General features: G+C 45.0%; 2 protein-coding genes across 6 annotated transcripts in view; one reads left to right on the plus strand and one right to left on the minus strand.

The window, feature by feature from the left end:
• The window catches only part of TTLL1 (TTL family tubulin polyglutamylase complex subunit L1), a 33,120-nt gene extending 19,225 nt beyond the window's left edge, over positions 1–13,895 (minus strand). The window contains exons 1-3 of one of the 5 annotated variants that reach the window (XM_065583477.1): positions 7,758–7,809; positions 2,040–2,219; positions 1,801–1,917 (exon numbers count right to left, since the gene is read on the minus strand). In XM_065583477.1, coding sequence (XP_065439549.1) covers positions 1,801–1,913 — 113 coding nt within the window. In that variant the 5' untranslated portion in view covers positions 1,914–1,917; positions 2,040–2,219; positions 7,758–7,809. Of the gene's footprint in view, positions 1–1,462; positions 1,575–1,800; positions 1,918–2,039; positions 2,220–7,757; positions 7,921–13,769 lie in introns of those variants that run through there. The other 4 variants (XM_065583481.1, XM_065583472.1, XM_065583494.1 and 1 more) reach the window with 4 other exon arrangements.
• Positions 1–15,443, plus strand: part of TSPO (translocator protein) — a 143,218-nt gene that overhangs the window by 69,445 nt on the left and 58,330 nt on the right. The window lies entirely within an intron of this gene.

A 15,443-nucleotide genomic window follows, 5' to 3' on the forward strand; every position in this document is an offset into this window, starting at 1 on the left:
AGGGAGAAAACACAGACATCCTAGCTAGAATTTTCCCACCCTGAATAACCAGAAGTCACCGAGACAAGAGAAAAAAACAAAAGAAGAGAAAAATAGGAGGCTTGAAACTGAGGTTTCCATTCAGAAACTAAGGGACAGTCATTGGTGGGTGTTGTCCGTGAAACCGTGGATCCTCTCTATGACATGGGGTACGCTGGGAAACTGTTCAGAGGCAATAGGCAACTTATGCTAGAAAGTGAAGTTTATCTAATTTGGAAATGTAAAGCCTAAGGTTATATCTTTGCATTTATTTTCTGTGTAACTTGAATGTGTATGCTTCCCCTTTGAATCTATGATTTTTCAATTAAATAAACTTTTTGTTTAGTTGTACCCCAAGCAGGTCTCTGATGTGCAAACTGTGGGGAGTGTGTGCACCAAAGCAAGCTGCTATCTGGGGGGCTGGTTTCATGCCTTCAGGGATGATGAACCAAAGGGGAAAAGTCTGAGTGTCTGGTGATTAAGAACTCAGGTTGGATGAATTTGGGGAGACTTGGGATCAGAACGGCTGTTGGGGTCACCCTGCAAGGAGCAATTAGGCTGGTGGAAGCCAAGGTGAGACCTTTATGCTTGTGGGTTGGCTACCAGTGTCAGGGCTCTGAGCCACAGCAGCACAGCATTAACCCCCAATCAGGGGCGAGGGATTCTTCCTAAAAGCGTGTGCATGGAGGTGGGGGGGAAACATGAGGCATGGCCTGGGGGCAGGGCCTATGGGGCTGACAAGCTGCAGCTGGACCATGGTAAGAGCCACCCGGGCAGCTGTGGGGAGCCGTGGCCCCTCTATCTGCCCTGACGGGGAGCCCGGGGGGGAGGGGAGGGACACGGGTTGGGGGGCTGCTCTCTGGGGCCCACCTCCCCCCAGGCAGGTGGAAGGTCCACAGCTCCCTGGGTTCCATGGGCCACTCTTACCCAGGCCGGGCTCCAGCTTCCGGCTTGGCCGGGGAGGGGCGAGGCCTCAGGAGTTGATGAGTGGCAGGGGGCCGGGACCGTGGCAAAAAGTGGACCTCTGCAGTCATAGGGCAAAAAGGAGGTTAGTAGGGTACAGATTGTAATAAGAATCTGTAGCCCACTAACCCCCCTTTTGGGCCCATGAAAGCAGAGGTGTTAACGGACCAGTCTAACTTGAACGGTCCCTTAGTATATGTGCTAACTACTTATGCTAAACAATCTGTTCCATCTTGCATTTAGCTGTGATGCTCAGAGTACCTTTTCCAGACCTGAAGAAGACCTGTGTGGCTCAAAAGTTTGACTCTCTCTCCAACAGAAGTTGGTCCAGTAAAACTAAAAGATATTACCTCACCTTGTCTCTTTAATACCGTGGAACTGACATAACTAAAACTACACTGCATGTGTTTCAGGTGGCAGCTTTTGAAAACAAAACAAAAAAACAACCCACGAAACAATCAAAGAAAAAAACCACACCTACCTCCTATGCCTCAATCCTGCCACTGGATTAATACAGACAGGCCCCTGCACCCCTGGGGAGTCCTAATGACTTCAATTGGGCCTGCACAGGTAGAAGGGTCTCCTCATGCAGATGTAACTGCAGGATTAAGGCCCTGCAGTGCTGCAGAAAACACTGGCACTTTAATGGAGGCATGCTTCCCTTCAGTGTTACAAGACATCAGTGATATTCTACATTTGTATGGAGCCTTTAATTTTTAATATTAACAATAAATCATTAACACTGGTTTTAGTTATGGAAAAGTTCATTTTAAAATGTACTGCAAATTGAAAAATATGAGAATTCTTATATGTACTTACCAGTAAAAATTCCAGTCTTCATTTTCTGCCACCTGAATCCATCCTCTCTTTTCAAAGTTATTTATTAGCACGGACTTTTCTATGTCAGTTACCCATTTCACTTTTCCTGCCATTATCCTAAAGAAAAATCAACCTGTAGTGTTGCATAGTTTCAAGACTGCCTCTCTTTCATTTTGTACTTAATACAGGCCAGATAAATCCAAATGGAGAAATGAAAGTGTATCCACAGGGTAACTTACCTTTAACCTTTTTAGAGGAGGAAGAAGTAAATTCATTCAGTATTTGAGAAAGACGATGGCTCCATTAGCACTAGAGACTGAAGTCCTATATTTATTCCCAGAACAGATATAGCTGGGTAGCAGTAGTTGCAAGCCTCTTTCATGCTGCCCTGACCCATTTGAGCATCCCTCAAATCTCACCTAAGGGACCACATTTAGGAATGAGAACGTAATTCAAGTCTCTATGGCCTCTCCAAAACTGCTAACAAGAGTACAGATTAGCATCAACTGTGCTAGTGACTATCCGTCCACTGAACTGAGACCACTAACTTGCCTTTATCTTGGATGTTTACAAAATAAAATTTCGTGTACTGGAAATGTTATCATTTATAGTCAACACTTAAATGAAAATCTCTCTTTTAAATGGGAGATATTTCATGGCCCACCTTACTCAGTAACTATGGAAACAACAATGTGAGACTATGTAAAGGATTTATGTTGTGAATCCTCTATCAAATATTCACAGTATACTGTAGGACACAACATTTTTTATTTAATTTCAAAATCTTCTTGTTGTTTTCATATGATTGTTTCTTTATTTCATATAACTGCTAGTTAGCAACTTGCTTTTGGTTGGGTGCATTGACAAGCAACTCTCAAGAGAGTTAACAATATTAATCTCCAGAATCAAGATCTTTAAAACGCTTATTGGAGAAGAGCCCTTAAAAGCCAAACCCTGATAAAATAGTCACTTCCTGTCATCTAGAGCTCATTTCCTATATCCCATTTCTCACATAGCAGCATAACACCCTTCTAATACACAATTAAAAAAAAAATCTAACAGACGTTATAATGAAGTCAATGAGGATCTCAGTGGGTGCAGGCATTTGGCAGAGTGGATCTAATTGGAAGAGCATGGTTTAACTATAACTATTATGCAACTAAATGGATTAGTGGAGCCAAAGATGACCTGTCTTTGTCTTCAACAGGGTTAAGTTATGATATGCAAAACCCCACTGTTGCTATTCAATCCACAAGTTACTTTTAAAATTGAACTCCAGAGGAGTTGCCTAGTTAGCTCCCCCATAGCTATTTGAAAAAATGGAAAATTGCTGGCTCGTAATAGGTTAAAAAACCCACCCATCATTCTCCTCAGATCAAATGCTACTATTCTGACTGAGACAAACAAGAGTTCTCTTCTGGCTCTGCCTGGGACAACAGGCAAAGGACAAACTGCTGCCATCTGAGAGCCAGAAAAAAAATGTAAAAAACATCTCACACAATGCTCTGCATCTGTTCTGATATGTAAAACACAGATATCAAACGGAGAATAACTTAATAAATTAATTAAAGTGTATGATTCTCAAGTGAATCAGAAATTAAAACTTCAAACTCACATTTACTAGTGGACCCTCCATTATGCGTTTTTTTTTTATTTTACTGAAGATTAAAAAATAGTTCTGAATTGATATAAGGCAGACTTGTGTGAGAGAAAGTGTGATCTTGCGGTCAAGGCACAGGGAATAGAACTCAAAAGATCTGTCATCAATTCCCAGCTTTGCCACAGACTCTTCTTATGGGATCTGGGATAAATTACTTAATTTCTCTGTGGCTCAAGTTCAACCCTCACAGGAAGTATTATCCCCATTTGATATTTCTCCTACGTTTGTCTGTCTTGTCTATTTAGATTGTGAATTCTTCAGGGCAGGTGCCTCCTACTCCTATCTGTGGCCCTGATCCTGCAAAGATTTATGACCAGGCTTTAAAGGGCTCATTTAGCTGAAGGGAAGTGTGTTTTTCACTGGCAGTAAATGACTCACTAATGTATGTGATCTCACGGTAGTATTAAAAGTGTTAAGTATTAAAAACTAGAGGCACAATAAACTAATTTCTGAAAACCAAAATTAAATACAAAGGAAGTTGGCTGCCACAGCATCTTTTCCTGCAGAGCCATCTTTTTACTAAGCCCTGGTCTACACTACGAGTTTAGGTCGAATTTAGCAGCGTTAGATCTATTTAACCCTGCACCAGTCCACACTATGAAGCCATTTTTGTCGACTTAAAGAGCGCTTAAAATCGATTTCGGTACTCCTCTCCGATGAGAGGATTAGCGCTGAAATCATCATCACCGGGTCAAATTTGGGGTAGTGTGGATGCAATTCGACGGAATTGGTCTCCGGGAGCTATCCCAGAGTGCTCCATTGTGACCGCTCTGGACAGCGCTTTCAACTCAGATGCAGTACACAGCAAAAACCCCGGGAACTTTTAAATTTAATTTCCTGTTTGGCCAGTGTGGCAAGCTCATCAGCACAGGTGACCATGCAGTCCCAGAATCGCAAACGAGCTCCAGCATGGACTGAACAGGAGGAACTGGATCTGATCACTGTTTGGGGAGACGAATCCGTGCTATCAGAACTCTGTTCCAAAAGACGAAATGCCAAAATATTTGAAAAAATCTCTAAGGGCATGATGGACAGAGGCTACAACAGGGACCCGCAGATATATATACCCTAAGATATTACAACACATCCTATATTTTCTTAAACAAGGCATCGGAGATACTGGCCTAGCAAAACCGCTCTACACTACCATACGGGAGAGAGAGGTTCAGTTACTAGTTCTGATATCTTGTTCCCAAGAAGGTTATGCGCTCAGACCTGTGAGGAGGGTCTTCTAGAGATTTTTAAAACTTACTCTTCCAGTCTATTAAACCACAGCTGACTAGTTAGTCCCCTCCCCTGTTTAACACCCTGGGGATATAACCACCTTCCAGGGTAAAAGGTGAATTTCAAAGCTACAGGAGAACTGAACGGTGTTTGTACCCTCCTTTATTGCTTCTTTGTGGTGATTAAAGACTGCCACAAAGTTTCTTTTTCTGCCCCCCCCTTTTTTTAATTAAAACACACACACACACACATACTCTATCTAGGTACTTAAACAGGCCCTCCTTACTGGAGCATCTGAGTTCTTCACAAATGTAGATGAATTTATCCTCACAACACAATTATGAGGATGGGAAATATCCCCACCAGGGCAACAGAGAGATTAGGTAATTTTTTGAAGGTGACAGAGGAAGTGTGTGGCAAAGTTAAGCACAGAATTTAACCTCCAGTGTCTAAACCACAAGACCATCCTTCCTTTCATTTAGGAACATTAAATCTTGATGTCCCTATTTTTAAAGGACCCAAGATCTAATGCGAGGTCAATATTACAAGAGACTCCAAATCATCAAAATATCCTGAGTGCTAAATTTATTATCCCAGGAGGATGCATAATTAAACTGTTTAAAGCTTTGTGTTTTTTATAATGTATTTACAAATAACTGCAAGCAAAAATATTTGTCTTAACATGCTACCGTAACCCTGAAAAAGATTACAGGAAAGTAACAACATATATTCAACAGTATAGGTAATACTTTAAGGCTACAATCAAGAGTAGTATAAATTTAATCCAATATCTAATGCTCAGTCTATAGGGATTTATATCCGATATGCCTCTCTCCCTCCTCCACCCCCCCCCCCGCCCCCCACAGTGTGATTAGATCAGTGGTCACCAACCAGTAGATCGCGATTGACTGGTCGATCCTGGAGCCTCTGACAATCGATCACGATCTCCAGCCACTAAAAGTCCGGCCACGCAGCGTGGCTAAGGCTCTTTGCCTGCCCGTACCCCCGCTCCTGAAAGAGGCCAACGTGTCCCTGTGTCCCAGGAGGTGGGGGCAGGGGGTCTCCGCAGGTACCGCCCCTGCAGCTCCCATTGGCCGGGAACGGGGAACTGCAGGGACAGTGCCTGCAGGGAGGGGCAGCATGCGGAGCCTCATGCCCTCTTCCAGGGTCTGCAGAGACGTGCTAGCTGTTTCCGGGAATGGCACAGGGCTTGGGCAGGCAGGGAGCTTGCTTTAGCCCCGCAGTGCCGCCAACCAGGAGCCACCCGAGGTAAGTGCTGCCTGCCGGGAGCCCGCACCCCTACCCCCTGCCCTGAGCCCCCTCCAGGAGCTAGCACCCCAAACCCCCTGCCTCAGCCCTGAGCCCCCTCCCAGAGCCAGCAACCCATACCCCCTCCTGCACTCCAACACTCTACCCCAGCCCACAGTCCCCTCCTGCACCCAAACTCCTTCCCAGAGATTGCACCCCTTACCCCCTCCTGTACCCCAACCCCTACGCCAGGCTCAGGCGTGAAAGTGCATGAAGGTGTGGGAGAGTGAGCAACGGAGGGAAGGGGAATGAGTGAATGGAGCAGGGCCTCGGGGAAGAGGCAGGGTAGATCCTGGGTTGCATTTACATTCAAAAAGTGATCTTGTGCATAAGAGGGTTGAAGACCACTGGATTAGATGATCTAAAAGGTTCTCTCCATCTCTGATGTTTAAGACTACAATTCTGAGTTCATACTCCAGCAATACCCTTTAAAGTTAATATAAAAATCTCATTAAGTCAGTGGTAGTTTTGCCTGTGTAAGAGAACTGCAGGATCATATTATCTGATACCAGGTATATTTTAAAAGTTCTTAAATATCAAATAAATGGGGCCTGAACAGTAAAAGTTGTACAATGAACTGATACATAACAAAATAAAAATATACATAAATTAATTGGAACTATAGAGATCAGTAATCCAGAATTACTAGAAACACATCACATATAAAGTGATAAATATAAACTAGATAAATACAAACTCCATAGGCCCACTCCCACAAGTGCTTACCACTACTGAACATAGTGTTTGCTACTGAGAGTAGTCCCATTGGGATAAATCATGGACTAGGAACTCTTGGTAGTACCAACTCACTAAGGGCTGGTCCACACTAACCCCCCAGTTCGAACTAAGATACGCAACTTCAGCTACGTGAATAATGTCGCTGAAGTCGAAGTATCTTAGTTCAAACGACAAGGTACTTACCGCGGGTCCACACGCGGCAGGCAGGCTCCCCCATCGACTCCGCGTACTCCTCTCGCGGAGCAGGATTACCGGCGTTGACGGCGAGCACTTCTGGGATCGATTTATCGCGTCTAGACAAAACACGATAAATCGATCCCAGAAGATCGATTGCTTACCGCCAAACCCGGAGGTAAGTATAGACGTACCCTTAGTAGTAAGTATTTATAGGGTCAGAGCCCCAAGGCGTACCAGTGTCAAGGCTATGCAGAATTAAATTTGGTATACTTAAAACTGTATTAAAATACACAGAATTACACACATACAATTTTTAAAAATCGGTCCCAAGACACTAAAGTGAGTGGGCCCTTCAGCAGTGTCTACAGATAGATAACATGTATTTCAATGTACATTTCTATAAAGCAGGTCATTAAAGATGTATCACCAGTACACGGTATAGAGTGGTTTGAGACACATCACTACACAATCACGGTGACACGGGTTATCACCATAGCAGCAATGTAGTTGAGCTGGGGCAGAATCTGCTCTTCTGGCACCCAGGGATGGAGGGATTAGTATGGGGTGGGCTGGAGAAGGTTGAGTTGGGCGAAGAGGGTCCCTCCCCCACGTGGGCGGGGGGGGCTGGTGTTGGGGGAGGTGGGTCACCCCACGTGGGCTGGGGAGCAGATGTGTGTGGGCAGGTGGGTCCCCCCCATGGGGGGGCGGGGCTGGTGTGTCGCTGCGCGAAGGGTTCTCGGGCACCGTCCCTCTCCGCTGCTGCCTGGGGCGGGGGGTGTTGAACGGGAACCGCTGCCCGCCGCGATGGGGGTCCCTCCCCTGCAGGCCCCGCGGAGTCTCCGGCTCTCACCTGCCCGCGGGACGGGGCTGTTCCCGCCGGGCCTCCGGCTGGGGCTCCCCCGGCTCCTCCTCACACCCCGCCAGCCACCCCCATGGCCGCCTCCGCCCCGCTACTGCCCGCCCGCCGGCTCCATGCGCCGCCCCCGCTGCCGCCTGCGCTGCCGACAGGCGCCGGCCGGGAGCATCCCGCGGGGGGCGGGGGAAGCGGGAGCAGCCGCAGCAGGGCCGCCGCCCCTACCGCTTCCGGGGCCACTCCCTGGTAACGGGGGACGCGGCCACCCCGCCGGGGGATACTTCCGGGGAAGGGGCGGCGGCTACGAGAGACCCCATAACACAGATCCAGCTACCCCCAATCACTGAGACCCCAGAGACCCCCTAGGTACTGCCCCACAGCCATCCCCTTACCAGAGATCGCCAAACCCACACGGCCACCCCCAAATTACTGAGACCCCAGAGACCCCCAACCAGAGACCCCCATACCTGCACACCCACTGCCAAATTACTGAGACCCCCAGACACCCCCTTGGCCCTCCCCACGGCCACCCCCAACCGGAGACCCCGCAAATTACTGAGACCCCAGAGATCGCTGCCCCCCACAACCATCCCTAAACCACTGAGACCCTCACACCTGAACAGCCACCCCGAACCACTGAGATGACTCCTCCCCCCAACAGCTACCATTGAGACCCCTGGACCCGCATAGCCACCCTTGAACCATAGAAACCCCAAAGACCCCTGCACTCTACAGCCACCCACTGAACCACAGAGACCTCTGACATCCCAGCACTGCACAGCCACCCTTCTGCACCACTGACACCCTCTGCACTGTGGAGCCCCCAGACCTGTAAATCCTTCATAGCCACCCTCCCACCCTATTTATTATTTATTTATTTGTTATGGAAGCACACACTTACAAGCCACAGTCATGGACAAGGACCCCATTGTGCTAAGCTCCATAAAAACACAGAACAAAAAGACAGTCCTTGCCCCCAAAGAGCTTACAATATAAGCATAAGTCATGACAACAGGTGGAGACAGACAGGCAAATGGGGGAGCACAAGAAGACACTATCTGCCAACATGATAGGCAGCAATTTCAGCACACTGGCTGCCTAACCTTGTCACATTTTTACAGGCATCAGAGCAAAGAAGAGTTTTAAGGAGGGATTTGAAGGAGGAAAATGGGAGAACTCTTTCCAAGCGTGAGGGGCAGCATGTGAAAAAGAATGAAAGTGTTTGCTTGTAAAATTAAAAAGCCAGTCATTGTATTACAGAGACCCCTTACAACCCTTACAGACACCTTGGCACTGTAGAGACCTCCTCCCTGCCCACAGACTCCCTCTGCAGTATAGAAATCACTATCCACACACACACTTTACCCCTCCCACCCCCCCGATTTATACAGCCCTTTATTCCCCCATGGTAAAAAGCAGTATATAATAATGTAATTAAAGACTTTATCACAATTACGGTTAAAATTTTGTCTTGGTTATTTGTAGTAAAAGTCAGGGACAGGTCATGGGCAATAAACAAAAATTCACGGAAGCCTGTCATGTAGCCTATAGGGCTAGTCTGCTTGCTTGCCTATATATCTTTTCTTATGAATTTAACCACTTGTTATAGGTTTATTATTTATTATAATTAGAGTATTTTGGCTGTTTGTATTTGAGTATTTTAGCTGTAACGCAAGGAACCTACAGGCCACATCCTATATGTTGAGCTAGGGCAAGTTAGCATGCAGATATTCGAGATACGTGATGATGAGCTAGAGCAGGGGTCGGCAACCTTTCAGAAGTGGTGTGCCGAGTCTTCTTTATTCACTCTGATTTAAGGTTTTGCGTGCCAGTATTACATTTTAATGTTTTTAGAAGGTCTCTTTCTATAAGTCTATAATATATAACTAAACTATTGTTGTATGTAAAGTAAATAAGGCTTTTAAGAAGCTGTATTTAAAATTAAATTAAAATGCAGAGCCCCCTGGACATATAGAATATTTTGCTACTTACATCCATTGTTTGACCGTCTTAGAAACATTTACTAATTTACATTAGTCAGCACAGAATTTTGCCACTATTGCCATTTCTTGTGAAAACTCTTCAGTCTATTTCTTTCTTACAAACCTCTTTCTCTTTTTGCAAATTACTCTGGAAATAAGAAAAAGCTAGTTGCTAGAAAGTGAGAGGTTAAGGGGCCCAAGTCTGCTCCAGATGAATGTGATGGCAAAACGCTTAATGATTTTGGTGGAAGCAGGATTGGTCCCACGGTTAGCAATTGGCACACTTAAGCATAATATAAAGAATAACACACACACTTGCTGACATGAATAGTCAGCTGTGCTATGGGGACCTTGAAAGAAAGATGCCAGTAGATGGGTGAGTCATGCAGCTAATAGATTAGTGGCATCAGTGCCAGCATATGGCAAGCAACAGCTATTTTAAGATTAGACACTATATAGTGGAACTCCTTGCAGAATGTCAGAGGAAGGTAAGGAATCTGACCTCCAGTGATAAGGTTAATAGAAAACTAAGTACATGTTTCATAACAGGCTGTAAAGGCCTGAAGAATTATAGTGGAAATAAAGGGGGAAATTAATGATTAATAGTAATGGATTTAGACAGCTGATCACATTTAAAAATAGAATAACCTGACCATAGCTGAAATAAGGTTAACTTTTGCAGTATACTGGAATGAAACTAGATAGATAACAGTTCCTAAATCCATGAATCAATCTGAATATAATACTTATGCTTTGTTTTCAGGTGATAAGGTCAGTTCCAGGGACTAACTATGAAGCAATAATGGATTCTAATTATATGAATTCTTGGAAGAGACTAATAATACTCCGCAATTTTTTAGAATCTTTGGGACTAAAGCCTACAAAGCCCTATATTTTCTTGCTTGTGTCATATATAGTGGCAATGACAAGATACAATAGTCATCGGCGGTGAATATCAAAGACCAGGGAAGGCTAAGCCTTCCCTGACCCAGGCCGTGGCCCCGCCCATGTCCTGCCCCGAGGCCCTGCCCTCCCTCCCCCTCTACCCTGAAGCCGGCAGGGGCTCACTCAGCTTCAACCGGCGGCCTGGAGCTCAGGCCCATTGGTGACCCAGGGCAGCACTGGGGCTGGCCTGGGGCTGGCCCAGCGCAGGGGGGCTGGTGGCTCAACCCGTCGCTAAGGGGGCCAGCCAGCATGGCTGGGCTGGGGCTTCTCCGACCGCCGGGGGGGAGGGAGTTGTCGGGGCTCCAGTGGCTGGGGGTGGGGCCTCAGGTGGAAGAGGAAAGGCCAGCGGACTAGCCTTCCTGAAGAAGGGGGGAGTCACCCACGGCCTATGGCAACAGTAGCTCTAGCAAGGAGTGACAACAGTCAGGGAGAGGTCCTCCTCTAACCATGAAAAAATATTGACTGTGACAACTGACACAAGTGAGAAAAACTAAATGGACCTGGAGTGTCAGTATCAAGTCCTTGGGCAGTGGCATCCATCAAGCTTATGGGGACATAAGAGAATTCAGTCAGGACAAAAAGAGTTTTTATTTTCATACCAAAAATAAGTCTTGAGACCAATCCTATAGTCCTTCATCCACAACATTAGACCCTTTTACCACATTGTCCAAATTTGTCATTTTGCAGTTTTCCTGAAAATTTAAAATTATTTTGTCAATATACATCAGTGGTTCTCAACCCGCAGACCATGGGCTGCATGTGGCCCAATTAGCACACAGCTGTGGCCCAGCTCAGCTGTGTGCTAAGGCCAGCCCATGTGGCAGGGTCTGGGTTCCAGGCTACCTGGTGCGGTGGGGTCCAGGCTGCCCCGCTGCCCAGTGTGGCAGGGTTGGGGTCCTATATTGCCTGGCCCTGCAAGCTCTGGGGATGCCACCCAGCCCCACACAGTGCAGGGTCCAGGGCAGCCGCACAGTGGGGATCCGGGGTCCAGAAACGGGGTCTGGGCTGCCACTACCCTGGCCCCTGCAGCCCAGGTAACACATTGTGGGCCGCATATGCAGCCCACAATGATAAATAAGTTGAGAACCACTGATATACATCATAGCTGCAATTTACCAATGCATTTATTTAACTTTTTATATTATGTACTTTAATTTTTAAAATTACAGTTCAGAATATGGTGTAATTAAGGCCAAACACAGCTTTACCAGGATGCTTATAATTATAAAAAAGTTCTATAGTGGCATCGATGCAATTCTGCAATCACTTATACATGCGTTTAGCTTTAAGCACAAGTAGTCTTATTGACTTGAGTGGGACTACTTATATATTTAAAGTTAATCATGTGTAAATAAGGCCTTATGCAGTTCAAAACACAATCAAAATAAGGTTTAAATTATCAGAAGATTAAGAGGAGTCTGCCTATAGAAATAGCTCAAATAAGTTATTAACAAATTATAGTTTTAAGATTAAATCTCCTTTTAAAATACTTATAAAGTACTTTGCACTTTCATAGCACTTTTTATCTGAGGATTGTACTTTGTAAACATTATATATCTCAGTCTCATAACACACCTAAGTAAGATTGAAGGTAAGTATTATACTCATTGTACAGCTGAGTTTCAGAGAAGTTAAGGCCTGATCCAAAGCCCCTTAAATTCTTGAAGGCAATGGAAAGACTTCTATCCTGCAAAAGATCCTTGGGGTCACTCACTAGGGATGGGAAAAGAAACATCTATTTTATATTTCTTATTTTCTTTTACATTTAAAAAATGGTTTGTGTAATCTATGGACAGCCTCGCTTCATTTAGAATTCTGTATTTGTGCCACTGTTTCGTTTTTTCATGTTGTTTACCTTCTTGTGCCATAGAGATGATATCATACAATAAATAAAGGGCAAAGTCCTTTTGCAAGCATGAATTGATCCAGTCTCCCTATTTGACAGGACAATAAGTCATGGAGCAGTAGTTTTGTTTTGCCTTTTTAATGTTTTTCCTCAAGTGAAACTGTCCACCCTCACTAACCTCAGTGAGAAAGATGTGGGGAGGGTATTCAGGGGTTGATAGCTGGAGTATAGCAAGTAGACTTCATCTTTCTTACACCCTCCTTCAACTAGCAGAAACATTTTAACTTTTTTACCATATACACAATAGAAAGGATTAGTTGTGGCCTTGTGTTTGGGGCCCTGCATGCCTGAGTTCATCTTCTCGTTCCTGCTTAACCTGGAGGGGCAAGAAACTTACCAACAAACTTTCCCTCTCCAGTGGACCATATGAAAGAGGATTGTCTCTTCCAGGCCCTCCTTTCTGGCAATGCAACTGCAATAAGGAAGGAAACACACCACTAATACCCCTCGCGGGTGGGCCTGTTACACATGAAGAAAATCGCTACTCCAACCCCCTGTCCATCAGTGGGACCACAATGAGAAACGAAACCCACCAATCCATTCGCACTCTGGCAATGTGGGAGAAGGCTTATTTGGAGCCCTAAAGCTAGTCCTGTCGTGACTAGCTAACACAATGTTGAATATGACCTGTCCTTGTTTACACTGACTGCAAACTTGCAGTCAGCATGAGTGTTAAACTTGCTAGAGACAAATTCTAATATAAAATTTTATAGCAAAAATAAGGCCTCTGTGTCTGTGTATTTATATACAAACACACATCATTTAGGAATAATGGTAATCTTTATTACCTCAACAAATTCCAGGACTTTTTTTCCACCATGCGAATCATCACCAAAGAAAATGTTAAAATATGTATTCTCATGTTACTTTAATATTCCCTTCTCATGTATTCCTTGATTCCTTATTCTAACACAGCCTCAATCTAGCACTAAGCCTTATTGATTTATTTCTGCTCTATTTCCAAAATCATCTCTTTCCCACTAACACCATAAAAACCTTAGGAAAGCCCTTTCAGCCTTTGACCTTGACAATATGACTTTCTTATCCTCTCTGAGACCCATGCTTCCATACTCTCTAAGCTGTTCAAAATAAAGTCGTGAAAGTAATCAACATCTTCCAATGTTATGGCCACATTTATCCCTCCTAAAGGTCAGTCAGAGACACACTAAAATGTACCTCAATTGCTTTCTCTTGACACCAGAGAAATTCTTCAGACTCCATTTTGTGCCCCTAGCTTTTATTTTGAATAAGCAAAAGTCACTCCACCATTAGAAGCTGCAGGTCAGATGATAAGGTCAGCAAATCATAGCTCTGAGGTAAACAATGGCAATGAGCATGTGCAGAGTGCAATATTGGCATGCATCCAAGAATGAGGCAATGTTGGCATGCATTCAAACTGATAAGTAGGGCCCTACCAAATACAAGGTCCATTTTGGTCAATTTCAGTCATAGGATTTTAAAAAACATAAATTTCATTATTTCAGATATTTAAATCTGAAATTTCAGGTGTTGTAATTATAGGGGTCCTGACCCCAAAGGGAGTTGTGGGGAGTTGGTAGCAAGGTTATTGTAGGGAGGTGGGGAGTTGCGGTACTGCTACCCTTACTTCTGGGCTGCTGCTGATGGCAGCGCCGCTGCTTTCAGAGCTGGGCAGCCGGAGAGCGGCAGCTGCTGGCCGGGAGCCCAGCTCTGAAGGCAAAAGCCGCTGCCAGCAGCAGCACAGAAGGATGGCATGGTATGGTATTGCCACCCTTACTTCTGAGCTGCTGTCTGCAGAGCTGGGCCCTCAGTCAGCAGCCGTCACTATCTGGCCGCCCAGCTCAGAAGGCAGCGCAGAAGCGATGGTGGCAACACTGTGACCCCTCTAAAATATCCTTGTGATCACCCCTGCAACTCCCTTTTGGGTCAGGACCCCCAGTTTGAGAAACACTGGTCTCCCCCATGAAATCTGTATAGTATAGGGTAAAAGCACACATAAGACCAGATTTCACGGGGGGAGACCAGATTTCACGGTCCGTGATGCATTTTTCATGGCTGTGAATTTGGTAGGGCCTTACTGATAAGAATGTTTGGCAGGAAGCATGCGCAGAAAAGCTTTGATAAGACAATGAGCATGTGACAGCTGACAGGACAGTGTAAGAGGCAGATGGTTAGGATGATTGAGTGAGGAGTGGACAAAGAATTCAGAGAGAAACTAAGTAGTTGAGAGGCAGAGAGCAGTTGAACTGGCAAGAGACCTGAAGAAAGCTGATTGAGAAAGGTAGCTATAACAGGTATAAAGGTAGCAGCAGCGCCAGAAAGCCAACAGGACAGAGTAAGCCTGCCAGAATAATCATAGTTTAGTATTAGTATGTATATGTGTGTGATGTATGAGAGTGTGTTAACTGTAACTTATATATGTAAAACAAAGTACAATTTAAGAACTGCTGTCAGTGATCTGTGGCAGACTGGCCATCTGTAACAGAGTGTGACAACTTGGAATCACTTGGACTGTATGCAATTGCGGTCTGTATGCTCTTTAACTTGCAATAAGGGATTTGTGTTTTATTTATGATTTTAGATGTATTTTATTAGGGATTGCTAGTTACATTAATAAAAAGATACTTTGTTTTGGAAAGAATACTGCCTGTGTCAATCACTTGTCAAAAGGCTGTATCTGTGTCCCCCAAGTTTTGCATCTGAAGAAGTGATTTTTTTTACACATGAAAGCTTATGCCCAAATAAATCTGTTAGTCTTTAAGGTGCCACCAGACTCCTTGAAGTTCTTTCTTAACTACCCCGGAGATCCAGACCTTAGATTAAGGGGGTGATAGGGAGGTTATTCTAGTGGCACCCTAAAGCCTATTTTGG

Source organism: Chrysemys picta, chromosome 1 (assembly GCF_011386835.1).
Source record: "Chrysemys picta bellii isolate R12L10 chromosome 1, ASM1138683v2, whole genome shotgun sequence".
NCBI classification, from domain to species: Eukaryota; Metazoa; Chordata; order Testudines; family Emydidae; genus Chrysemys; species Chrysemys picta.